Source organism: Canis lupus, chromosome 13, assembly GCF_048164855.1.
Source record: "Canis lupus baileyi chromosome 13, mCanLup2.hap1, whole genome shotgun sequence".
Classification (NCBI taxonomy): Eukaryota; Metazoa; Chordata; class Mammalia; order Carnivora; family Canidae; genus Canis; species Canis lupus.
Window position 1 is genome coordinate 9,317,083 of NC_132850.1, and position 26,543 is coordinate 9,343,625.

Here is a 26,543-nt window from a genome sequence, read left to right on the forward strand (position 1 = left end):
TCTGTGGCCTGAGTGGGGCCAGGTCGGCATTTGGGGCTCCCCGCCCCCCCAGGTCCCCGGGCTCGGCGGGACGGTGGCACTTCGAGACCTGAGCTGGGGGCACCGCGGCCTCGGGGGGAGCGGCCCCGCTGGCTGCGTGCTCGGGGGCCACACGGGGGACACAGAAGCCCCAGCCCTGTGCCTGGGACCCCGAGCAGGAAGCCGTCCCCTACCCCCTGCGCGGCGGCCCGGGTGCACCTGCAGTGGAGGGAACACAGCACTGCCTCCGCTGCGCCGGCCTCACCCATGTCTCCTCCCGTGGCAGGTTTCGAACTCATCAGGTGTGAGGACCCGGGCACCCCCCAGTTCGGCTACAAGGTCCACGATGGAGGCCACTTTGCCGGGAGCTCTGTGTCCTTCAGCTGTGACCCGGGGTACAGCCTGCGGGGCAGTGAGGAGCTGCTGTGTCTGAGCGGAGAGCGCAGGACCTGGGACCGGCCCCTCCCCACCTGTGTCGGTAGGAGGCCCCTTGCTCCTCCAGGGACCCCCGGGCGCCCCGGCCCCCCCACCTCCCCTCAGGCTCCCCTCGCGTTCCCAGCCCTCAGCGCCCTGCAGCAGCGCACCGAGGCAGCGGCTGGACCCCGTCAGCCCCACATGCTGGTAATGCTGGCAACAGAGGCCGCGGGGGCGTCAGTTAGGGGGAGGGGGAGCAGCTGCCCGGGCTTCCGGGGCCCTGCGACACCCAGGCTCCGGCTCACTCTGGGCCTCAGTTTCCCTGCATGCAAAATGGGGCTTATGCTCCCTTTCCTGGGCCAAGTTAGAAGAAAGAGTAAGATAATGATGATCCATGTCACTGTTGAGAAAGAACATAACGATGAGCCGCCGCTTCCTAAGCGCATGCTGCTTCTAGAAGGTAAACTGAGGCTCGCTGAGCTTCCTGCCCGTGTCTCCGGACGGGAGGTGGCGGCCCAAGGCAGGAGGATGCAGTAGGCGGGACCCGTCCTTCTGTGTGGCTCACCCTTCCTACTGGTGCAGGTGCCCCCCCCCAAGCCTTCCCCTCCATCCCACCCACCTCGTGCCACAAGCTCGGTGTGTCTGTGCGGCAGGAACAGCGGGTGCCCGCGCAGCGCCTCCCGCCAGAGCGGGTCCCGGCGGGCCTGGGTCGGTGCAGAAGCAGAGAAATGACACGAGTGCAGCACTCGGCCTGCCCCCGGGGCGCCAGGAGCCTGGTGACGGGCACACGCGTGACGAGCTCACGGCCGTCCGTGATGGCGACGCGCGGGGGAAGGAGGCTCCGCAGGACGTGCAAGGGTGGGGGGGCCTTCCGGCCTGAGCAGGGGTGAGACCACAGGGGGAGCCGCGGCTAGGCGGGGGCAGCACACACATTCTTCTCCCCTAGACAAGTGGTCCCCGCGGGACCTGCAACGCTGACACGACGGAGGGTCCAGAGGGGACGGGTTGAAGCCGACGGGGGACAGAGCTCGCGGCCCCCGAGTGGCCCCCGAACATGGGCCCCTTCCTCCCCACATCCCTGCCCCACCACGGGCCTGCATGCGTGTGCCGGGCCCCGTGACAGGCCCCAGGACCTTGGGCCAGAGCACGTCCCCGGCCAGCGGGCTGACACACGGGCCAGAGAACAGGAGGGACCCCGTAAGGTTCTGCGGGGCGGCACGTGTCCAGCCGGGCTGATCGTAGCGGCGCTAGGACGGGCATCTCAGCCCCGGAGGTGTCCCCCCACCCCGCAGGCCCCACTCGGGGGAGCAAAGCTGCGTGTCGGGTGGCGGGTATATAGCCCCCCACGTCCCCCAGCTCCCATCACCCGACCATGGACGCTGCACCCCGCGAAGCCGCCGAGGCCCTAAGTGAGGATGGGCGGGAGGGCCAAGACCTGGTGGTCGGGCTGCCGCCTCCCCAGCCCCGGGGCCTCCAAATACCCCCTTGAGGAGGGCAGGGCTGGGCCAGGGGCCCGACAGCGTCCTGCCGTTGCCCCCCAGCTCCCCCGTGAAGCCCTGGCCCCCCAGCCACCCAGGGGAGGGCACGGCCAGCCCCCACCTGCCACCCGGAGCCCACCTTCCTCGGGTTCTTCTATGATTTGGCTCCGTCGCTCCCTTCCCTCAAAAGCCCCGCGGTCGCCCGCCCCCCCCTCCCCCCCCCTCCCCCCCCCCCCCCCCCCCCCCCCCCCCCCCCCCCGCTCATCTACACTCGGGGAAGGCGGGAGCCCTGTGGGCCTCCGGGCAGGAAACACTTACCACGCGGTCCCTAGTGCCGACGCCACAGCGGCTGCGGGTGTAAGGACATGAGGGCCCGGGGCCCAGGCCCCCTAGAGCCCTGGGAAGGAGGCACACGTGCCTGGAGCATGGCCCGCGCGTTGGGGTAAAACCTGCTCACCCGGAAACGGAGGCACAGGAGGACAGCGGCCACCGGCCCCGGGGGTGGGCCCAGGAGGTCCCCGGGGGGTGGCTATCGGCGGCAGGAGCACGGCAGGTGCACGTGGAGGCGGAGGAGGCCTCGTGAGGCCCGACTGGACCGCGGGCTGTTGGAGGGGTCCTGGGGGTGTCGGGGGCCCCTGGGGGTGTCAGGAGAGGCCTAGGGGATGTTGGGACCAGGGGGGGCCCCAGGGGGTGTCGGGGGCCTCAGGGGGGCCCTGGAGGTGTCGGAGGGCCCCAGGCATGTTAGGGGGGTTTGGGGGGGTCCAGGAGGTGTTGGGGGGCCCCTGAGGCTATCAGGAGGAGGCCCCGGGAGGTGTCAGGAGAGGCCGGGGGGGTGCTGGGGGCCCCAGGGGTGTCAGGGGGGCCTCAGGGGAGCCTCCAGAGGTGTCAGGGGCCCAAGGGGTGTTGGAAGCCCCCAGGGCTGTTGGGAGGAAGCCCCAGGCGGTGTCAGGGGAGGCCCTGGGAGGTGTCAGGGGGACCTAGAGGGTGTCGGGGGCCCCTGGGAGGTGTCATGGGGTCCCAGGGGGTGTCAGGGGGCCCCTAGGGCTGTCAGGAGGAAGCGCCGGGAGGTGTCAGGGGAGGCCCGAGGGGTGTCAGGGGGCGCTGGGGGTGTCAGGAGGCCCTGGGAGGTGTCAGGGGCCCAGGGGGTGTCGGGGTGCCCCAGGGGGTGTCGGGGGGCCCCTAGGGCTGTCGGGAGGAAGCCCCAGGAGGTGTCAAGAGAGGCCCGGGGGTGTCGGGGCCCAGGAGCCCAAAGGGATCCTCGCCGTCGCTTGGGCTTCGTTCCAGGAAGGGAGGTTGGAGGCCCCCAGAGGCCTGGTGGGTTTGCACCCTAGAAGGGTCCTTGTGGTGGTGCTGCCCGGGCGGCTGGGGTGCAGGGCAGGTGGCCGGGGCCTGGGCCAAGGCTCCAGCAGTGGGGCCCAGGGCACGGGTGTCACAAGCGCCTCAGGGGTTCGGGCTGAGGCTCAGAGGCAGGTCCCTCTGCGGGGAGAGGAGGCCGGGGACCCCCAGCTTCTGACCCGGCCCCGCCCCACCCCGTCCACCAGGACCCCTGCATCTCCTCCTCCCCCTGCACCCCCCCGCCTCCCAGGCCCCCCTGCTGGGGCTGCTGGGGCAGGAGACGCTCGTCCCCTGAGCCGTCACCTGCCGCAGGTGTGAGTGGAGGTGGCCCCTGGCCCGTGGGCCCTCGACGGGGCTGCCGAGTGTCTGTGCGTCCGTGCGCCTCACTCCCCGAACCCGCCCCACGGCCCACGGGGCTCAGACTCCAGCGGCTGCTCTCCGCGGGGGCTGCAGGGACGTCGGCCCTGTACTGAGGGGCTTTTTTAAAAACAGCCTTGTTGAGCTTGATTCGCAGCCCGGACACGTCCTTTGCAGCAGCGGCCACTATCTGGGTTTGGACACAGTGTCCATGCGGCACAGCCCCCCACAGCCCCCGTGTGCCCCCCGCGTGCCCACGCCCTCCAGGCCCGCGGAGCCGCCCCCGCCCTTCCTCCTGGTCACGGGCCGCTCCGTCCCACCGACCACACCAGGCCGGTCATCGCGTCAGCGGGTGGACCCCTGGCTGCTTCCGTCTCTGGGCCGCATTCTGGCGAGCGGGCGCGTTTCCTTCCCGCGGAAGTTCCACATCTGAATCCCCGGTGGGATTCCGGGGTCAGGTGCTGACCTCCAACCCCCCCCCCCACAGCGAGGAACCGGGAAGCCGTTGCCTGAAGCAGCTGCGCCCCGTTGCCGTCCGCTGGCGCGGGTGTCTGTCGGGTCCCCATTTCTCCGCGCGGACACCCCTCGTGTCTGGCCCTTTGCCTGCAGCCATCCTCGGGGACGCCGTTGTGCCCGTCGTCGTCTGCACTTCCCAGACGGTTGATGATGTCGAGCACTGCCACGGGCTGCCGGCCATTTGTCCACCTTCTTGGAAGAAACGTGTGTTGAGATGCTTTGCCCACGGTCGAGTCGGGCTGTTTGCCTTTTCACGGTTCGGTGCTGGGGTCCCTCGTAGGCGCTGGATACGGACCTGTCCCTGCCTGTGCTCAGTCACCTGCAGGGAGCAGAGGGGACTCGGGCATAGTGACAGGAGGAGCCGCTGAGTCTGCCGGCAGCGCAGGCCACCCCATAAAGCTCACTTTTTTGGGGGATTTCTTCCAGCTGAGTGTGGAGGGACCGTGAGAGGAGAGGTGTCGGGGCAGGTGCTGTCCCCTGGGTACCCGGCTCCCTACGAACACAATCTCAACTGCATCTGGACCATCGAGGCCGAAGCCGGTTGCACCATCGGGTAAGTGCCAAGGGCGGCCAAGCGTCCGCAGCGTCATCGCCGGGCGGCTCAGCTATGGGTGGCCCTGCACCCCCCCTGGAGGCCCCAGTGACCCGCAGCAGGGCCTCTGACCCCAGCCTGCCGAGAGGTCCGTGCAAAACCCGGCAGGCCAGTCTCAGCTGCACGGGGCTGTGTTCAAGTCCAGCCGCTCTCTGGCCTCGGTGGCACAGTCACAGCCGAGTGGCCGAGGGCGGAGCTCGAGGTCATATGGACGCCAGCGCGAGCCCCAGCCCTGCCACCTACGGGGTGCGGGCTTTGGGCACAGCCCCTACCCTTCCACGCAAGCGAGCATCTGACCAGCAGGAACCATTGACGGGAGCCCCCAGGTCCCAGAAGAGAGGCCTGTGGCCGTGCACTGCGACCCCAGGCCCGGCGCGGGCATCATGAGTTCGCCCATGGCCCCGATAGGAGGTGCCGCGGGTCGGGCCCCGTGTGCTGGACGAGAACGCCGGGCTCCCAGGGTAGGGGGGGAAGCCTAGAGCATCCACGTTGGCCCAGGAGGCTCGGGCGAGAACCCGGGTTTCCTGACTGTTCACGCTGTTCACGCGGCTGCCCAAGCTGGGCCTCGAGCTCCGGCGTGGGTCGGGCGGCGGGTGCGGAGGTCTGGGTGCGGGGGTCTGGGTGCGGGGGCTGCTCCGGGTGGGAGGGAGCCCCGGTGGGGTCCAAGCGCAGCTGTCCCAGCAGGGCGTTCGCGCGCACGGGAAGGAAACGGGCGGAGGGTGCACGGGGCGTGGGGGGGCTGGACGGGAGGGTCCTGGGCTCCCAGCGGGATGGACCTTAGACTGTTGGACTGAAGAAACGCATGAGGTGTTGCTGCATGCAAGGGTGTGCAGAGGGGGTGTGCAGGGCGCTGGGGGCACCTCTGGGCCTGTGTCCCTGCGGCCCTCCCCGCGGCGCTCCTCCCTGCACCCGCCGCCTTCTGTCTGAAACTGTCCTCGCTGCGCATCACGCGCCTCAGGCAGCCCAGCCCCAGGCGCCCCGTCTTGGGCTCCAAGGAGTCACGTCCGCGGCCTGCATTTCCCTCACGGCCCTGCCGCCTCCGTCCCGCTCCGAGCCCCCGCCTGGCCTCCGCCCGCGGCCTCTCTCTGCGGGCACCTGCCCCCGCAGGCACCCGGGCACCTGCCTCCGGGGGAGCGAGCGGGGCGGGGCTGGCGGGGCCCTGAGAGTCCGTGGGCGCAGGTTCCCCGAGCAGAGTGTGGGGCGGCCGGGCGGGCTCCACGCTGCGCGTCCCTGTGAACCTGGACGCTTCCCTGCCGCCCCACCTCGGCGTCGCGAACCACCACGCGGCGCTGCGGGCAGGGGCTCAGGCCCTGGGCACTGCGGGCAGGGAGAAGCCCTGCGTGCGGTGGGTGCACCGGGTGGTCGGGGTCGGGCGAGGAGTGGCAGGCGGGGGAGCAGAGGTGTTGGCCTGGGAAGGGTGATGCCAGGATGGGGGTGAGGTGGGGCAGGTGGGGGTGCGGGGTGCAAGTGGGGCGGTGCAGGGGCTGCAGGGCCCTAGGCGGGGGGGTGGTATGGGGCACAGGTGGGGGTGCAGGGGTGCAGGTGGGGGGTGCAGGGTGCAGGTGGGGGGTGTGGGGTGCAGGTGGGAGGGCGGGGGTGAGGACAGGGCCCTAGGTAGGAGGCGACGGGGGCGCAGGCACAGGCAGGAGGCCACCCTGGGGGAGCGGCCAGCCTCTGGGGACCCAGGCCGCAGTCGGCTTAGGAGGCCGGGCCCTGGGGAGGGTGCAGGGTGGAGGATTAGGGGCGACGCAGGAACCACTGACCCGGCCCCCCAGCCGGTCTCCTCGGTACTCGTGGGAGGTGCCGTCTCTGTGTCCCTGGGTTTGAGCCTGACACGCAACAGCAAGACCCTCAGAAGCTGAGCCAGAGGCTCGGGAGGCGCCGCCTGCCCACCCCACGCCTGCCGTGAACCAGCCGCCACCGCGAGTGCTTTGCCATATTCAAGGTCCCTGCGTCCTTATTTCCTGTTGCCCGTTTCCTCCCGCTGAGCCCCTCGAGGGCACGGGGGTCACCCCACGGGGTCCCCCTGGTGCTTCTTCCCAAATACCTTGACCGCCTTCTATGGCACAGGACGCACCCCCTTCCTGGCAGAGCAACAGGCGGCACAGCCCGACCCCGGCAGGATCCCCGGGAGGGGGGCAGGCCCGGGGCGGGGGGTGCAGAGCGGCCATGTGGGGCCAGGGCTGGGGATCCACCAGGGACTTGCAGGCAGGTGACGACCACTGTCACAGGGCGGTGAGTGCGGGGTCAGGACCCAGAAGAGCCCTGCAGGGTCCGGGGGGGGGGGGGGGGGGGCGGGGGGCCCTTCCCCCGAGGCTGAGGCCACACATGGGGAGCGCGGGGCAGGGGCAGCACAGTCCCCCCGCAGAGCTCCTGGGACCCCTGGGACCCCTGGGACCTAACCAGGAAGTGGAGGGGCTGCAGCTGCGGGGGGACGGCCCCGACACGGCCTTTCTCGTTCCTCTCTGGCCCATGGCCTCCCCCTGCGCTGCTCACGTGGACGCCAGCCCGCCGCCTCTTCTCTGCCCAGGCCTTCCCCGTCCCCCTCCTTCCCTATGTCCCTGTCCTTCCCCTCCTGCCCCGCGTCCCCCTCCTGCCCCGTGTCCCCTCCTTCCCCTCCTTCCCCTCCTGCTCCACGTCCCCCTCCTTCCCCTCCTGCCCCGTGTCCCCCTCCTTCCCCTCCATCCCTGTCATCCTTCCGTCCTCCCCCCTTCCCCCTCGCCCCCTCCTCCCCTCCATACTCAGCCCGCCCCCCTCACTTGCATAACCCGCAGCAAAGTGAAGGGAATTCACTGTCAGGCCTCATTAAGACAAACACGAAAAAACCCCTTTTGTTTGAGTCCTTGTGTGGAGTAAGGTCTGGTAATTATTTTCCCAACAGGTATATCTTTATAGGATGTTTCTATGTTTAAAAAGTACATACATATACATACGCCTTTTTCAACAACTCCGAGTGTGAGTAATAACTGGGTAGAGAGGAGAGGTGTCCTCCTCCTCCTGTGTCCTGCCCCACGCCCCACAGATGACCGCTGGCGTCTGTTCTCCTCGCCCATCCCCAGGCGTGTGCCTCAGTGGCTCGCTTGTGACTTCCCGCCTGGTCCCCTCATACTATCCTGTCCGTGTACAGACACGAGCCTCGTCCCGCCCAACGGCCACGCAGGAGTCTGCGGGAGCACAGCCCCCACTTAGTTTCCTCCTCCACTATTAACGATATTTTCTGCATTCACTGCAGCGAACGTCCTTACACACGAGTCTTGGACGGCTGTCCAGGGGTTTCCTGCGGAGGGTGCTGGAGGGAGGCTGCCGGGCGCAGCGGGTGAGCATCTCCCTCCGGCCCAGGTCGTGACCCCAGGGTCCCGGGATCGAGTCCCACGTCGGGCTCCCTGTGTGGAGCCTGCTTCTCCCTCTGTCTGTGTCTCTGCCTCTCTCTCTGTCTCTCATGAATAAATTAGCAAAATCTTAAAAAAAAAAAAAAACACTAAACTGCAGTGTAGATGTTTTGACCCGAGTATTTAATTTTTTTTAAAAAAAAAACATACCAATTAGTTTATATATTTTATACGACTTTTTTTTTTTTTTTTGTCATTTGACTTTGGGAATTTTTGTCTTCTTCATGTTCCACATATTTGAAAAAAGTGAAAAGAGCACAGGGTTTCATATATTTCTTCTCCGTCGAAGGCATTATGCTTTTCTTTCAAACAAAAAGGCGACACTCGGATGTTGCTTTCTTTTGCGTTTAGCTCTTCCTGCCGTTAGCCGATTTGATGTGTTTGCCTTTGTTTTTCCTCTAGTGATTTGAAAGTTCTGTATCCTTTTCTTTTCTTCTGCCAGCGATCTCGTGATCTTTCATTAATTCTGTTTTCAACACCATTTATCTTGTCCTTTATTTTCGGAATCTTGTTGCTGCTTTCATTTTTACTTTAAGGAAACTATTGCTTTTTGTGTTCAGATTGCTCCTGACAGCTTGCTTTTGGGTTTTTCTTTTTTTTTTTTTTTCGATGCATTACCATCTAGCATCTCCCCGAGAATGCTATTTATGTTTTGTTTTACAAGGTCTTCTATTTTTTTATTCCTCCATTTATTACATTTTGCAGTTGGCGCATTTCCTCCTTTTTCCAGCCCAGGGGTTTTGTTGTTCCTTCAGTATCGAGTCGTTTGTGCAGAGCCGGACTCTGGCACCGGGACGCCCCCTGCTCTGACCAGCTGTGCAGCCTGGGAAGACCTCAGGCTGGCGCTCCAGGCCCGTTTTCTCCGTCAAGCGCAGATGCAAGACGGTCCTTTACGACCTGAGGTTGCTGTGGGGATACGTGAGTTAACGTACCCGGACACTCAGAACAAGGCCTGCAGGGAAGTCCCAGGTGGCGAGCACCCCCTCCTGCGGCTGGGGAGGTGGTTGACCCCTTGCCCAGACAGAGCACCCCAAGCCCAACAGGCTGCATGTCAGCCCGTGGGGTCACGGGGTGGGCGCCGCGTGTCTGTGGGAGCAGGTGCCAGGCAGGTGCGCCAGATGGGATGACACGTGGGAAAACGCACAGGCCGGTCCCGGAAACCGTCCCGAGGGCACAGACAGGACAAGGCTTGCAGATGCCTTCCCTCACCCTGCCCCAGCCCCAGCTGAGCCCTGGAGGTGATCGGAGGGACCACAGGGTCAGCCTCATCCCAGCCAGACAATCTCAGCCAAGAGTGCCCAGGAGGGACATCGGGGAGCTGCAGGGACCCCGCGTGGCCCTGGGTCAGGTCTGAGCAGGATCTCACCTCCCTGGCTGCGTGTGACCGGCACGGGCTGGCAGCCAGATTCGGCTCTTGAACGGGGCCCGTGTGCAGCATTGGGCAGGTGTCTTTCCCTGAGTGGCAGGCATGGGACTGGCGGGCCAGCGGAGCCCATCCGGGCCTGGCAGCTAGCAGCAGCGCAGACAGGGAGCTGTGCCCTCCGGGTCGCTCCTTCCTGTGTGGTCCGTGCGTACGATGCGGAAGTTCGGCCCCCGAGGATGAGACCTCTTCTCCGTTTCCAGTGTCGGGTTGGCGTTTTCCGTCCTACAATCAGTGGCCCAGCTGGGAGGAAAATTAGAGAAGGGATGGGGACAAAGCCTTCTGCTCTCGGCCTCCCCTCTGCCTGACATTCACTGAGCACATACAGTGTACCGCTCTCTAGACCCAGTAGGACATCCCCGTTTTACAGATGACACCACTGAGGCCCAGAAAGGGCGAAAGTCTCCCACTTACCCAGCGATGTGGGTTTCAAACCCGTTCCATCTCGCTCCCGTCTCTTTCTGACCCCAGTTTACGTTCCATTTAAGCAAACATGCATTGAACGCTTCCTCTGTGTCAGGACTGTGCAGTGGGAAACACGGGAGTTAGACGACGGCCCGTCCCTGTCTTCCAGGGGCTTACGTGCTACAGGGGAAATAGTGGAGCAAACAAGACAGAGTCGATCCCGTTCAGTCGGGGAGGAGCGAGGCCTGCAAGGCTTCCAGGAGAGGGAAGGGAGGAGGCACGACCCGAGGCCAAAATGTAGGTCTGTCACCACGGGGTGCTCCCTCCACGCGGGGACCACACGGGGACCCGAGAGCCAAGTCGGGAGCTCTACACGGATCGCTCAGGAGCAGCGTTTGGTTCAATTAAAATAGTTGGAGCGTCTCCCCAGCGCCAGGCCTCCTGCCAGGTGCCGAGGTGTAAATATAAACAAGGAGCCGTCTTTTCCCTTGGAAGCCTCCGTCTCGTAGCCAGAAATGTTACCGGTTAGGAAAGGAAGCCGAGTCCCCGAGGAAAGCTGATTTCGACAGACGGAGGCTCGCTTTCCTCTTGGAAGGAGAATCTGCAGGTCCATCCAGCAGGTCCCAGGGCAGCCGCTCGGGAGGCCTCCGCCTCCCCTCCTGCTGTCCCATCCTCGGGCTCTGTCCTCCCGCCTGGCCCGGTTCGCGGCCCCGGCTCCCGGCCTGGGTCTCCGCTGCTGTCAGAGGGCGGAGGGCCAGGCGCAGAGCTTCCCCCTGGTGAGGGTGTATGTGCCGATTCCGCCACAACCCCCGTCCTTGCAGGCATCTTCCTACATTTTATCAGTCAGAACTTGCCGTGTACGCCTGGCTTGGGAACGTGGGAAAAAATCCATTTTTGTTTTGCTTTTACAGTTTCAGGAGTAGAAGTGGATGAGAGTTTTTGGAAATGGAGTGCAGATCAACCGTCCTGTGGGGTCGGCTGCAGATTCTAACATAACGTGGTGAATGCTGTAGTAGAAGCAGGGGTGAAGCACAGGCAAGGAGCATTTGCCAGGAAAATCCCTAATTGCAGGTGGCAGCTGGGGGCAGGACACGATGGAGGAGAGGAGCACGCTGGTCGCTCACCGTGCAGGGCGGAGCTGAGGCCTCCCAGGCACCTGAAAGGAAGGAAGGGGGATGCACGCGGCTGCTTCTAGAAGAGCCCATTGTCTGGGGGGACATCACGATAGCCCCATTCCTAAAAGGAGATCCCCAGTGGCGACTCAGGGGAAGGGTTGGCTGGGAAGCCAGGGGGGAATCCAGGACACGTGTCCTGGTTACGTTCAGAAGGACCGAGCCTTGTTTCTGAGTTCGGATCTGGTGAGGCTCGAGAGCCACCTGCGACTGGCTGCAAGGGGGGAAAAACGGGGGGGAGGAGGAGCCCTAGGGCCCGTGGAGGCGGGGAGCCTTGCTGTTCTGGAAGCTTTGCTTTCTGCTCCTGATGCTCCTATTTAGCTAATGGTCCTAGTTTGTTGATTTTTAACCGTAGGGAGGCTTTTTAATGATTAATGCAAAGGGTGACCTGGAAGCTCCGTTCTTGGCTGTTGGAGGATTTTACCGAGAGTCAGAGGCTGCAATTCTGATGAACCAGAACCCCTGCCCCGTGGAGCTTGTCTTCCTCGGAGGAGCCCGGACCAGACAAAACAGGCGGCCGTGCCTGAGACCCGGAGTCCCCGCCTGCAGATTCCCATCAGTCACAGGGCCGCCGTCCCCCAGGGCGGTAAGCATCGCTTGCCTCCGACCGCAAGTGGGCAGCTGGCCCAGAGGAGCCAGAAGGCAGCAGGAGTGAAGCTTCTGTGTGTAGCTCTTGCCAGGAATTGCGGCCACAGGTTTAGCAGCTTCCAGGAGGTTGGTCTTTGAGCAATGACAACGAGCTCAACCTTGGACAAGAAAGTCCGTGTACTTGCACCGCAGGAGCCGACCTCCTGAAGGAGCTGAACAGAGACACACACACCCGGCGGCACGTCCCTTGGTCTCAGCACACGGGGAACCATCAGAAGGCGCGGACGTGGATAACCCCGTCGGTGTCCATATAAGAGTGGGGGTGCTTGCTGCCAATTTGGTTTCCATGCATCGCTTTTAGGGAAAGAACACAAATTGCATGAAATCCTGCAAGAATAACCCAGCTGACCTACCCTAGACAGGCGAATGGGCCAGCAGACACGAACTTGACCGTCTGATTACCATCCCAGAAATGATTTCCAGTGTTTCTTCGAGGGGGATTCCATCCAACCAAAGAAATGCAGACCTGCGTTCCCGACCACACTGCCCCAGATCTCGCCCTCTCAAAAGATAAGTAGACAAGCAAAGAGCAAATAAAGTAAACTCACGTGATGCCACTTAACACACACCGTCCCTAAAAGGGGGAATCATTTCCCTAAAGAGGAAGAGGAATGCATAAAGAAGATGAGGTCTATGTATACAATGGAGCATGGCTCAGCCATTAGAAACGACAAATACCCACCATTTGCTTCAACGTGGATGGTCCTGGAGGGGATTAGGAAGATATTTCCTGAAAAGACTTTATTCTAGTAAACAAAAGAAAATGTAAATGGATGAGAATGGATAATATTGACATTTAAATGTAAGGAAGAGGGATGATGGGTAGCAGAAGGATAGATGGTGGACCGGGGAGGGGAGATCCTGAGCCAGAGCAGCGGTGATGGAGGTGAGGAAAGAAGGAAAAGCAGCCGACTCCACGGTAGGCCAGATCTACGAGGGCAGCACCTGCGTTGTAAGAAATAACAGCACTGAGATGAAGAGGCAAGCTGGAGGGCTGCGACTGCAGAGAACAAGTCTGCGGGTGTGGAAATGACGAAGGAGAAGTTACCGAGTGTGGGAGTCACAGTCGCCACCAGCAAGCACAGGTGGAGAAGAGCAGAAGGGGAGGAGGGGCGGAGAGGGGCTGGGGCGTCCTTGGTGGGTTGACCAGATGCACAGAGCTCCAGCCAAAACGAATTAGATGACAACTTGATGAAAAATGGATCCGTTCCAAGGATACTGAAAGATCCCCGACACCCTTTGGCAAAACACCCTCCCCAGGTAAGCATACAGCCAGTCCCCCTCAATCCACGCGCTCATTTACCAGAAACCACCACCACACCAGGTCCAAGCCTCTTAAAATCTCTTCTCCGTAACCTCAAAAGCCGAGACCGGTGGTGTTTGTGACACCCAAGAATCGTTGATGGAGCCAGGATATAATATGCACAAAAGCCCCAGGAAATTGCCACTCGGGCTTCTTGGAAAAACTCTCGGAGACGTTGCAGTGGGCTGACTGATGGCCCCCAAAAACATCAGGTTTTAATGACCGGAGCCTGTAAACGTTAGCTTATTTGGAAAAAGGATCTTTGCAGCTGTGATTAAATCAAGGACCCGGAGATGGGGAGATTAACGTGGATTCCCTGAGTGGACCCTAAATGCAATCACATGAATCCTTACACAAGGGAAGCCGAGGGAGATTTTGTACACAGAGAGGTGAGGACACACACGGAGATTGGGGTGATGCAGGGCGGGCTGAGGAACGCCAACAGCCACCAGGGATGGGCGGGTTATTTCATGGAAAAAGTGCCCAGGCCTTAATAACGCCAACAGTCACAGATCTTTATGCAATAAGAAGCCTAACAAGAAAACGGTAGAGTGACATCTGTCGTAAGTGTAAGACGCGGACAGCCGTGGAAGGACCTCCGTCAGGGTCTCCTGGGGGAGAAATCACAGAACCAGACCTGAGCTGGGTCTCTGGCTCCATGGCCTCTGTTTCTCCCTCTGGGTCATGCAGCCTCTCCAGGAGGCATGAACCTTTCTTTTTATGGACATTTCCTCCGGGAAGAGTAAAGACCCATGTGCCCCCCCTAGAATCCCTGAGACCTCCAGGGCGGGTTCGGCTGCCGACAGGCAGTCACGGAGCCTTCGTTTATAAGGTGCCCATGATGAGAAAGAACCCGGTGCAAGGCCACCCGCCGAGGAAGGCTGGTACCAAGGCCATATCCTACGTCCTGCATGTGCGCCTGCCCCGGCCTCCCCAAGCGCCGTCACCACGGTGACCTCAGTGACCTGGAGCTCAGGTTTGTTCTCTTGCTCGTGGAAGTGACAAGAGAGTATCTTTTCTACGGAGCACCGGCTGCCCCAGGGAAGGAGAGCGTCTCCTTTAGCTCCAGACACCAGTGCTTACTCTGGGCTCTGGTCCGTCTTCTCCGTTTGAGCTCTTAGGGTGGCAGGATGCTGTAATTATGATTGTCTGCTATTACGATCATGGTTTAATTCTTGGTTTGCAGCCCCGTGACTCAGAAGGGGGCGCTTTATAAGACAAGTATTATTTTCTTATTGTCGTTTCCAGTGTCACTGAGGATAATTTGGGCTGCAGTCTCATCTGGGGTCAGGCGTGATTTTGGACCCCCTTCCCCCTGCAGCAGCTGTTCATTCAAGTATGGTTTTGCCCCGATGTAGAGATCCGCACAGGACTTGTGTCTGGGTCCCACCCGTCGTGTTCGTGGGGCGGCGACGGTCGGTCGGGAGGACCCAGGGCCCTTTCACTTGCTGGGATCGGTTTTCCAGGGGTTTCCGTGTGAGGGAGTCTTGCCCATGTCCAGAAACAACTGGAAAACGACACCCAGTCTGTCCTCTTCCCTGTCGTCCCCGCAGCCCCCCCAGGGAGCTGTTCAAACAAGTGACTGCGGTGAGTGGCCTGGTGCTGCGGCCTCTGGCCTTCGCCAAGGTGCTTCCCGCTGCCCGCGGAGGACTGTGGGCCCCTCCTCTCACCCCCTAGACCTTGTCACTGCCGGGCCTTGGACTTTAATCTGATCATGCGGTCAGCTAAGCCGAATGCAAGCACCTGGCATTTTTAATTCACGGCCTGGAAGGTCAGCCCTTTAACCGTGTGTACGACTCGCACGGCAAGGTGATAACTGCTGGGGCCCCCAGCCAGCCTCCTCCTCCCAAGGGGCGGGACAGAGCAGGAGCTCCGAGGTCAGACCTGACCTCGTGCATATAACGTACCTGGCTTGCTCTCAAACCAGCCCTTGACCTTGGACCAGTCGTTCAGCCCCTCGGAACCTCCGTGTTCTCATCTGTAAAGATGGGCTGATGCCACCTACAACATCAAGATGCTCACGGGGCAAAGCAGGACCACGCAAGGGCACGTCCTACACGCTGTGCCATATAAACAGGTTTCCCTTTGTCTCCACTGGGTCTCCTACTCTCTCCTCGCAGCTTCCCGTCAGGCTGCTCCTCCTGGGATTTCCTTCATTCGTCCGTGGATTCATTCACTCATTCTTTCAGTTATTCACCCACAGGGACTCCAGTCCTCCACCTGTATCTATGAAAGGATTTGCTCAGGAAATCCAGGAGATTTCACGTGAATCCTATTAAAACCAACTAGTAACTGAAAATTAAAAACGCACGCGCATATCCGACAATAAGTACGTAATGAAAAATTAAATCTCATTCACGTTGGAATAAAAAAAAAGAAATAAGAAGTATTCAAGAGGAAAAAAGATAACAAAGAAGAAAACCATGAAGCTTTCCCAAGGTGCATGAAGAGCCCTAAAGAGATTAAGATATGTCCCGTGTTCCCGGCTGGGGAAGACGACGTAAAGGTAATCAATCCGTTTGCCCAGATGAGTCCACGCATGTGTGCGATTCCAATCACACATCAAAATATCAATGGTATTGTTTTGGAACTTGTTAACTGTAAAGTTCATCTCAAAGGATAAATTTGGGAAAATAGCTAAGAAATTTGAAGTGGGGGGGCATGAAGGGGAATTTGCCCTTTGTAAGATTTGCCCTTTGTAAGCTGCGGAGGCATGTGTGCGGCACAAGTCGCATCACTTGAGACAAAGGAAGGAACCCTGGAACTGAAGGAGAACCATCTAGAATCAGGCTCATGACCCAGACGACTCTTCAAACCCATGCGGGGAGTCCGGATTACACCTGGATTACTCGGTGACAGGGGTCTTCAGTCCCCCGGGGCCATGAGCCCCATCCCGAGTGCTGGGGCACGTTGTAGGCACGGAGGCTCCCGGAGTGAACACCTGGTCTCCCACTCGTGAAAATCATCCTCTCGCTGGGGACACAGGGAGTAGACAGGGGAACACACGGAGTGTGGACACAGGAGCTGCCCAGGAGCCAGCGATCAGGGCCTTCTGACGGTCAGGACCTCGACGAGGCCACCCGGACACGTGCTGGGGCAGTTGGGTGTCCATTTGAAAGCCGTGAGCCTATAAACCTCAAATGATAGAACTAACGAAGTTTAGGGACATAGTGACATTTGGCTTCGTAATCACTGTGGGAAGAAGAGGGTTTGCCCAAGCAGAACATGATGCCCGGTATCCCTCCAGGAAAAGATGACCATATCCGATTACACAAAATTAGTAGGTCCGGGTGCACCTGGGGGGCTCAGGCAGTAAGTGACCGACTCTTGGTTTCTGCTCAGGTCGTGACCTCAGGGTCCTGGGATCGAGCCCCATGCCTGGCTCTGCACTCAGTGGGGAGTCTGCTTGGGGGAGTCTCTCCCACTGCCTCCACCCCTCTCCCCCCAAAATAAATAAATAAATCTTTTTTTTTTAAGAAAATGGGCAGCCCAGGTGGCTCAGGTTTAGCGCCGCCTTCAGCCCAGGGCATGATCCTGGAGACCCAAGTTCGAGTCCCGAGTCGGGCTCCCTGCATGGAGCCCGCTTCTCCCTCTGCCTGTGTCTCTGCCTCTCTCTCTCTCTGTGTCTCTCATGAATAAATAAATAAAATCTTTAAAAAAAAGGAATAAGTCTCCCACCAAAATACACCTATAAACAAAATTTAAAAAGACACCAGATGCTTAGAGAAAATATTAGCAAAAAAAAAAAAAAAAAGTGATGCAGAGCATGTTCTCATGTGCGTGTTGGCCATGTCTAGGTCTTCCTCTGTGAGATTTCTGTTCATGTCTTTTGCCCATTTCATGATCGGATTGCTTGTTTCTTTGCTGTTGAGTTTGATAAGTTCTTCATAGATCTTGGAAACTTGATGGGATGAGCACTGGGTGTTATTCTATATGTCAGCAAATTGAACACCAATAAAAAATAAATTTATAAAAAAAAGAAAATATTAGCAATATATAAAAAAGAACTCAAAATATATGAAAGTAATAAATCAAAATCATCCTAGATTTGTAATTAACTGTAAACAGAATTCTAAAAGACAACCCAATTAAGATGGGTAAAGGCTATGAAAATACAGAAGTGAATAAATCTTTAAAAAAAAAGGGGGGGGATCCCTGGGTGGCGCAGCGGTTTGGCGCCTGCCTTTGGCCCAGGGCACGATCCTGGAGACCCGGGATCGAATCCCACAACGGGCTCCCAGTGCATGGAGCCTGCTTCTCCCTCTGCCTGTGTCTCTGCCCCTCTCTCTCTCTCTCTGTGACTATCATAAATAAAAATAAATTAAAAAATTTTTAAAAAATAAAAATTAAAAAAAATTTAAAAAGGGGGGGGAGGGGGTCCCTGGGCGGCTCAGCGGTTTGGCGCCTGCCTTTGGCCCAGGGCACGATCCTGGAGTCCCGGGATCGAATCCCACGTGGGGGTCCCTGCATGGAGCCTGCTTCTCCCTCCTCCTGTGTCTCTGCTTCTCTCTCTCTCTCTCGCTCTATGTCTATCATAAATAAATAAATAAATAAATAAATAAATAAATAAATAAATAAATAAATAAATCTTTAAAAAAATATGGAAGTGGCCAATAAATCATATGCAAAGATACGCAATGTAACTAAATGATCTGCACTTAAACACACTGGTGAGATTCCATTTTGGTCCAGCAGATGGGCAGGTATTTTAATATGGGATATATTTATAACATCATAATATCTGACGTGGATGAGGTGACCTCGAGGGAGAAGAGTCACACTGATCCTGTTTAGTGGGGCTATAAACAGACACAGTCACTTAAGAGAATAATCTAGAAACATTTACCCAACATGGTTAAGTGTGTACCTCTCTCCCCCCAAAAGCTCTCCCTACAGTCAACTGAAATATTAAAGAAAATGTGCAAAGGTTCATGCCGAGGGATGACTCCTTGCAGTCTTATGGGAGACTCCCATAAGTGAAATAGAACGATGTCCATTTTTCTAGGAAAAAAAAATGAAGTATACGTCTTATGTCCATAACAACCATAAGTGAAGAAAGGGACATAAAATTATGTAAAATAGGGGCCCCTGGGTGGCTCAGTTGGTTAAGCGTCTGCCTTCAGCCCAGGTCATGATCCCAGGATCCTGGGATCAAGCCCCACATCAGGCTCTATCTCAAATAAATTTGAAAAAAACAAATATGTAAAATACGGTTGGTGGCGGGGGGTGCGTGTGTGCATGTGTGCACACCGGAGGGAAGTGTGCAAGGATGTGCACTGAGGCTGATCCCAGGTAAAAGGCTCTGGAGAACAGATTGGTTTGGGTAAGAGAGACGTTTTAAAGAATTTCAGTACTTCTGTATGTTGTTTGTCTTTTCTACCTTGAGCATGTCTTACTTTTATGATTTAAAGAGATTTTTTTTAAGGATTTTATTTTATTTTTAAAGATTTTATTTACCTATTTACGAGAGAGGCAGAGACCCAGGCAGAGGAAGAAGCAGGCTCCCTGCGGGGAGACTGGATCCCGGGACCCCGGGGTCACACCCTGGGCTGGAGGCTGAGCCAACCGGGGCCCTCGTCGCGCGTGTTTAGCCCATTTCCTCTTAGCGCCGACTGACACCCCATGGTCTGGACCAACACCGACTTGCTCCCCGCTTCTGTGTCCTGGCCGAGGGGTCTGCTGAGGCCTCTGGCCCCCCTTTTAATCACACTTGCTGGTCGTCTTGTTGTCGGGCTTCAGGAGGCCTCTGTCACCTGGGGTAACCGTCCTCTCCCAGGTGGCATCCTCAGAAGGCCTTGCCCCCGTCGGGGCAGCAGGTCTGGGCCCCCTCCTCCCCGTTTGTGGACACGCACGGCCCGCCGACCCCCTCGCGACCTGGGGAGTGGAGCCCGGACCGCGCCGGGCGTGGGGGAGCTCCCCGTCGAGACGTGCCGCCAACCGCCTCCCTCTCTCCCGCGCAGGCTCCACTTCCTGGTGTTCGACACGGAGGAGGTGCATGACGTGCTGCGCATCTGGGACGGGCCGGTGGAGAGCGGGGTGCTGCTCAAGGAGCTCAGCGGGGCGGCGCTGCCCCGGGACCTCCACAGCACCTTCAGCTCCGTTGTCCTGCAGTTCAGCACCGACTTCTTCACCAGCAAGCAGGGCTTTGCCATCCGCTTCTCAGGTGGGTGCTCGCCTCCCGGCCCCCTGCACCCTGTGCCCCTTGCACCCTGCCCCCCTGGCCCCTGCCCCCTGGCCGTGTGGGAGCCTGACTGCACCCCCAGCCCCTCCTCCCCTCCAGCCTCCACTCTCAGGGACCTGTCGCTGAGCACTTGCTCAGACATCTGTGCTGAGCCTGCTGTGCAGGGCCGCCGGGCGGCTCAACGGGCACGACCGCAGGTTGGTGAGTATCTGGAGGGAGAACCGTAGACGCTGATGCTCACCTTGGAGCATCAAGGGAGAAAGACGTTCCAGAAAACACAGTACCCGAGCTCAGAGCTGCAGGAGGAGTGGACGTGACCGCTGAAAGGACGTCTCCTCCCAGTACCCCCCATCACCCCCTGTCACCCGCCGCCTGGCTCAAGCCACTCTGGGTGGGGGCGGATGTCGCTCGTGCAGCAGCTGCCATCATCAGCGTGTCCCCTCCCCACGTGCACGTGGTGTGTTGCCGTGGCGATTGCAGAGCAGGCCCGAGCGGGCCCGAGCCCGGCCTGGTCTCCACGGTGTCCCCTCGTGGCCGGGTTGGCTCACGTGTGCGGCACCGGCTGGGCTGCAAGGTGGCCACCCCGCTCCAGCTCCTGCGCGGCCGCATGCCCTGCCCGGGACGGGCGCTCACCATCGGCGGGCTGTGGGGGGTCTCCAGGATCCTGTTCCTCCTGGCCGTCCGCCTGCCCGACCAAGCCTTCGCGGGCTCCCCGGCTGCCAGGGAGTAGCTGCTTGCGGAGTTCTCGTTCCCCGACGTCCCGGCACCGCGGCCCACAGACAGTCTCCCCCAGGATTAGGTCCCACCCGGGGCAACAGGGTGTCGTTTAGGCAAGCATGTCCCGGCATCTGTGCCCGGAGCCCCAGGCGCTGGTCGCTGACATCGCCGGAGGAGAACGTGCATGACCGGGGAACACCGAGAGGGGCCCAGAGCAAGGAGACCCGGGGGCCCTGCGAGCCCTGGGCACGCTGGTTGGCGGGGGACTCAGAAGCCGTCGGCTACAGGTTGCGGTCCCGCACAAGGCTGACCACCGGTGACCTCTGCCGAGGCCGCCTCCAGAGACTCCTGGCACATTCCGGGGCCAACTGTGGAGGCCGCTGCGATAAGCCGTGAAGTAGCCCAGCAGCTGGGAGAGCGGGAGGCTGGACGGGCAGCTGGCTCCGCTCTCCGGGGGAACCAGTGTGAGCAACAAGGCGACGTGGGCTTTCTCGGGCTGTCCCCAAGCCAGTGGGCATGGCTTAAAAAACAAAAGGAGAACAAAACCACCGCTCTTAATGCAGATTTGCGTGACGTGACCTCCCGCCGCCGTGTGGCCCTGCGGGACAGCCCCTGGGGCCGCTTCCTCAACACGGCCTAGCCTGCGGCGGTGTGTCATCCCCAAGGGTCCTGCAGATGTCGCCTCCTCGTGTCCCCACTCAGAACCAGCTGCCGCAGCCTGTGACTCCCCAAGCACAGGCCGCCTTTGGTTCCGGCACGTTGTCCGCTGCAGACAGCCTGCCGTGTGTCGATGGCGCCCGCCTACTTGCTCCTCTGCAGGCGGCTCCTCGGGAGGCAGGGCCACGTACTGCCCACCGGCTCCTCCGCGGCGTGTGCATGCAGCAGGTGCTCACTCCCTGCTCCGGGACAGCGGTACCCGTGAGCGGGTGGTCTTCTCCAACACACGGCGTCCTGAGCACCGCGCGGGCCCACAGAGAGGGCAGCGGGCCACGCCGCCTGGCCCAGCTCCGGGGCGGCCGGCCAGGGATAACTGAGGTTTGGGAAAGGTCACCCTCCCCGTTGCTGTCGTGAGTCGGCAAATACCAGGACCACTCCGGGGACGGCCGAGTGGCTCCCCCACGTTCTCCGGATGGCGTGTGTCTGACGGGATTGTGCAGAAATGCCAGGGCCGCTTAGCGCGGGCCTGGCTCTCCAGGCAAACACGACTGCGCAACAGCCGACACCCTGTCGGAACCACGTGGACCCAGCGCGTCCCCGGGGCTTTGCCCAGCAGCGCGGATTCAGGCGCATTAGTGAAGGTGGGGACGGGGGGCGGGGGGGACACGGGAGGAGAGGGACGCAGGGTCGCTGCCCCCCCCCCCGCCCCCGTCGAGCCAGCGCCTTGCTCAGCACCTGCTATAATTGACCAGAAGCCTGAGAGCCGGGGGCCAACCCGTGCTGCCGACGTGGGCTCGGAGGCCAGGGCGGCTTCGCGTGCACGGTCCTCTAGTTAGTAAGCGGCGGAGCTGGCTCAACACCCCGCGTCTGACTCCCAGGCCTGGGCTCTTTGTCATCGCCCCCCGCGGCCTCCTGGGGACGGTCAGAGCCGTGGGCCGCTTTCCTCCCAGAGACTCATCTACATGCGTGCGGTGCACCGCGGAGCCGGGGATGAACGCCGAGCCTGTTTTTAATTGGGAAGGAAGAAGATTGATTCTTCCTTGACTTTCTATATAAATTCAGGAGGTGTCAGATGGTGATGACTCCTGCATGTATTTATTCATTCGACAAATATTTATGGAGCGTGGCTGCGTGCCGGGGAACGTCCTCGGCCCCGGGGATACGGTCAGAAGCACAGCAGCCGAGTCGTTGCTCCCGCAGAGACGCACCAGTGATACACGATAAACAGGCCAACGGACGAGCAGGCGCATTACAGACCAAAACCGGGTCCCATGACAGGTGGAACGTGGTGGAAAGAGGTCAAGGAGTGAGCCCAGAAGAAGGTGATCCAGGAAGCCTGCCCGGGGAGGGGCTGTGGGGCCGGCTTAGGAAGAACCAGGGCGCCGTCGTCCCCGGCGGGAGGGCCAGCAGGTGCCAAGGCCCCGGGGGACACAGGGGGACATGAGCGAGCTGTGGTGGAAGATTCTACAAATGGGGCCGGAGCGTAAGCAGATGAGCATGCCCGTGCCCTAATAAGACTTCACATACAAGAGCAGGAAGAGAGTGGATGGGACCTGCTCGGCCATATATCGTCATCGGCTCCGAGGCCCCATGTACTGACTCCAGACGTGTTCGCACGGCCCCAGCTCCTACGGTTGGTGGCATTCGTGTGTACGGTTGCCCGGGGGCTGGGGCTTCTCAAGCTTTTCCACGGCGGCCGTCCCAGAGCAGAAAGGAGCGAGGGTCCACCCCGATCTAGAGGCTGAGGAGGCTGACATCTCACAGAGATCTGAGGCTTCCTGTTTTCACTCAAGAACTAACGTGAATGGGATCCCTGGGTGGCGCAGCGGTTTGGCACCTGCCTTTGGCCCAGGGCGCGATCCTGGAGACCCGGGATCGAATCCCACGTCGGGCTCCCGGTGCATGGAGCCTGCTTCTCCCTCTGTCTATGTCTCTGCCTCTCTCTCTCTCTCTGTGACTATCATAAATAAAAAAATTAAAAAAAAAGAACTAATGTGAATGTCACGTTCCGCCCGCGGTACGTTCACTTGGTCTCGCGCCTGTTTTTTTTCGCAAAATTGTGGGGAGGAGGATGGAACGGACTCTCCTAGCCGATGAACATCACAGATCCCGTGGCCTCGGGGGCCTCGTGTCACTGGGGCCACAGTCCCAACAGAGACTTGAGTCCTTCCCCCGGACTCTCCCCTCCGTCCTCTCCTTGGCTCACGATGCACCTGCGCGTCCACTCCCTCGCCTTTCTTCTAGTCACTAGCGCCTTCCGCCCGCCGCTCGTACCACGTTCACTTTCCAAGCACCTGGTCCATCTTACCCCGAGTCAGGTGTCAGACTGCGCCCGTCTCCCACATTCGCGCGTTTCCTGAATGTTTAACACGTTCACTTTGATCTGTCGCTTGCCACAAACATCAGCCTTTCCTCGAGTCTTAGCGTGATGAGCTGTTCCACATTTGCAGCACGAGAGGCGGGGTCTTCACCGGCTCCCAGCCCACCGGCAGATCATTCCCTCTGCGCTTGTCCATCCCACGAGGCGTGATTGTGAAAGTGAACTGAGTTCACGTCCTTTTACGATCACAGCTGTGCAATCACAGCCAACTCGTGGCGTCTCATGGCAGGTGGATGCCGGTGACGGTGAAGGTTCTGGTAGGGTAGATGGTGGCCCACTGGTGGCCGAGGCAGTGACAGGAATGGGGATGAGGACACAGTGGGACTGCTGCTTCTGCCGGCGACATGGGCGGGCGGCGACAGAGACGGTGGCTGCAGGGAGGGGGAAGAACCAGGAGCCCTGTGGTCTGGCACACTTCCAGGTGACCCACTTATTCTTCTGTTCTCTCATCCCAGTGTCTACAGCAACATCCTGCAACGACCCCGGGGTCCCCCAGAACGGGAGCCGGAGCGGCGACAGCTGGGAAGCCGGAGACTCCACGGTGTTCCAGTGCGACCCTGGCTACGCCCTCCAAGGGAGCGCGGAGATCAGCTGTGTGAAGATCGAGAACAGGTTCTTCTGGCAGCCCAGCCCCCCGACGTGCATCGGTACGGACCCTGCCCTGTTGTCTCGGCACTCGCGTGTTCCACACCCTGCGGCGGACGTGGCCGCTGCACCTGCGGGCTGGCCACGAGAATTGCAGCAGCTGGAAGTGGCAGGAGACCCAACGGTTATGCTGCTTTGCGGGCATACGTGCACATGCACACACCCTCACATCCACACACTCACACTTAGTCTCCCCGACAACAAATTCTTCACTCTCCAAAATGGTCCTCAGAATTTCTGAGCCGGGCATGTCTGCCTCTTTCCTCCCTGGCTCAGGCTGCATAGGTCGAAAGGAGGAGGGAGGGTCAGCGAGGGTAGGAAAGTCCGAAATGCCCCTTCTGTTACCTAAAGCACTAGAGGGGCATCCATAGGCTCAGGTCCTTGCCCTTTGTGTTCTCAAGGAAGTTACTGGTTTCCTAGGTGTTAGATCTCTAGGTCTGTCCTTACTCTTAAAATCTCCCCAACTGACCCATGAAGAAATGGAAGCTCTGCGACTTGCCCAGGGTCAAGTAGCTTGTAGGGGTGAGGGTGTGAATCATTGTGCTCCCAGCTGCTTGACCCTGAGAGGGGCAGGGGACTTACAGGTTTGGGGAGAGGATGGCCAGAAAGAAAAATAGAAACGTTCCAGGTGCTCACTGCCTTTTTCTCAGGCGAAGTGCTGAGTGTATATTTTTTTTAAGATTTTATTTATTTATTCATGAGAGAGACAGAGAGAGAGGCAGAGACACAGGCAGAGGGAGAAGCAGGCTCCATGCGGAGAGCCCGATGTGGGACTCGATCTCGGACCCCGGGGTCACGCCCTGAGCTGAAGGCAGATGCTCAATCGCTGAGCCACCCGGGGCCCCAGGACTAAATGCGTTCATCTCCTGTGTCAGCGGCGGGTGTTAGAAGCAGTCGACCCCACACGTCCCAACCCTGAGCTCGCTGCAGACGAGAGATGTTCCCTTGCACAACCTCACTTAACCCGCCCTGCAGCTCTGACATGAGCCCCGTTCCCTCATTTTACATTTCAGGAAACCAAGTCTTTGATGTATTTGGATCTTTTGCCCAAATCACAGCGCTAGGGCAAGGCAGAGCCGAGATTCCCACCCGCATCAGCATAAAGCAAAGCCTCCACGCTGGCTCCTGTGCCCGGGCGGGGGTGGGGGCTCCCAAGATGTAGCCCCACGGTCTCCACCCTGGGGTCCCACGCGCTTTCCCACGCAGGCTCAGGGGAGACTCTGCCCTGGCATCCAGGGCCTGGCCTTTGCCAGCGCAGCTCTGAGGCCCGGCCCTGAAGGAGAGACGCCATCGTGTCTCAGGGGCGGCCGGGAGTCGCCAGGCCGGTACTGGGGCTGGAGGACCTGCAGCACACGGGAGGTGCACACGGGGGTGCACACGGGGGTGCAGGCCCAGCTTCCAGAGTCAGCTCCCATCCCAGCTCCACGGAGCATATAGGGAGGACATGGGGTGACTGAGGCAGGCCGTCGGGGCCCAGAGCCCAGCTCTACCATCAGCTGGTTCCGTGGCCTTGGAGGAACTGCTGCGTCACTCTGGGCCTCAGTTTCCTCTCTGTAAAGTAACAGTAACAGTAAATATGCTTCTGGCATCATGGGGTGAGGACACATCTCACCCAGGTCTCAGAAATACTAATTTCTCGGCTCCCCCCCCCCCCAACTTCTCCCTCCTTCCTTCTCCCTCCTCCCTCTTCCTCCTTCTTTTCTTTGTTTTCCTCCCTCAAGCTTCTGGACTCCCCCTGTCTCCTGGGCCCAAATCCCGTCTGGGCGGTAGGACCCCGTGAGGCCCAGGAGGGACCCAGGTGGCCTGTGAGGCCCTGTCCAGCTTTAGTGCTCCACGGGGCTGTGAATCCTCAGGCTTCTCTTACAGAAAAGCAGGTCCTGAGGCCAGAGCGTCGCAGGTGGAGGGGGGCCGCGCTGTGTGAGCTGTTGAGAGCCATCAGGGTGCGCCGAGCGGGGCAAAGAGGTTAATTCAGCTTCATTACCCGCCTTCTAGACTCAGCTTGGGGAATGTTCCTTGGGCAACAAAATGAACATCTTTGTCTCCCTCTCGAAGAGTCTGGAAATCCCAGGGACAGACCCCTGCTTTCCAGCTCCCTTGGCAGCCTGCCGCGGCGGCCTGGGTGCCCCCTTGTTACCGGGAGGGAGCCCGGGGAGAGAACGAGCATTTGTGGGGCGCCGTCCCCGTGACGGGCGCTGCGCTCAACACCTTAGCTGCGTTCTCAGGTGTGGCCTTAGACAAAGGGCATACGGCCCCCAGGGAGGAGCGACGCTGGCGGTACCTGGGCTTCGGGCTGTTCCGAGCGTGGAAGGCAGCTGTGCTGCAAAGCACTGGGACCGCGTGGCTCGCGGCGAATGCCGTGTGCACCAGCCCCACCTCTGGGTCTGACCCACAGAAGGGAGAGGACAGGACACGACCGAGGGTGTGGGGCAGGCACCCTGGATTAGGATCGAGACCAAACTTCCTGTTCCTGCGGGCCTGCCCCCCCGCCCCCGACCCCACTGAGCACCTGCTGAGGGGACCGGCTGATGCTGGGACAGTGCCTGGTCTCCAGGCGGTCTGGTTTCCTGCGCGCTGGTGCCGGGGCCTAGGAAGGGGGGGCCTCCCTTCCTCTGGGTGACCCTGAATCCTCAACCAGCCATGAGCAGAGGGAGCCCCGCAGCTGGCAAGGCAGCTGGGAGCCCGGCCAGGCCTTGACCTCACAGGTGGTGGAGGGCGGTGAAGCCCACGCCAGGGTCCTGAGTGGGAAGCAGACACCTGGACGGCCGTGCCAGGGAACTATCGGGAGGGGAAGGGGGCCAGGGCGGGGGCCTGGGACCCAGTCTGTGAGCACCTTGGGGGGCCGGTCCAGAAACCCCGGACTCCCTGCCTGCCTGGTAACTTGAGGGGAGGAAGCCTGAGCTCCGGCCTCCAGGGCTG

The 26,543-nt window shown here is 60.2% G+C and overlaps 1 protein-coding gene across 7 annotated transcripts in view; it reads left to right on the plus strand.

Annotated features, from left to right (window-relative positions):
• CSMD2 (CUB and Sushi multiple domains 2) overlaps positions 1-26,543 on the plus strand; it is a 492,622-nt gene that overhangs the window by 336,119 nt on the left and 129,960 nt on the right. For all 7 annotated transcript variants that reach the window (XM_072772036.1, XM_072772037.1, XM_072772043.1 and 4 more), the window contains 4 exons: positions 305-496; positions 4,545-4,671; positions 19,008-19,210; positions 23,438-23,629. In XM_072772036.1, coding sequence (XP_072628137.1) covers positions 305-496; positions 4,545-4,671; positions 19,008-19,210; positions 23,438-23,629 — 714 coding nt within the window. The remainder of the gene's footprint in view (positions 1-304; positions 497-4,544; positions 4,672-19,007; positions 19,211-23,437; positions 23,630-26,543) is intronic.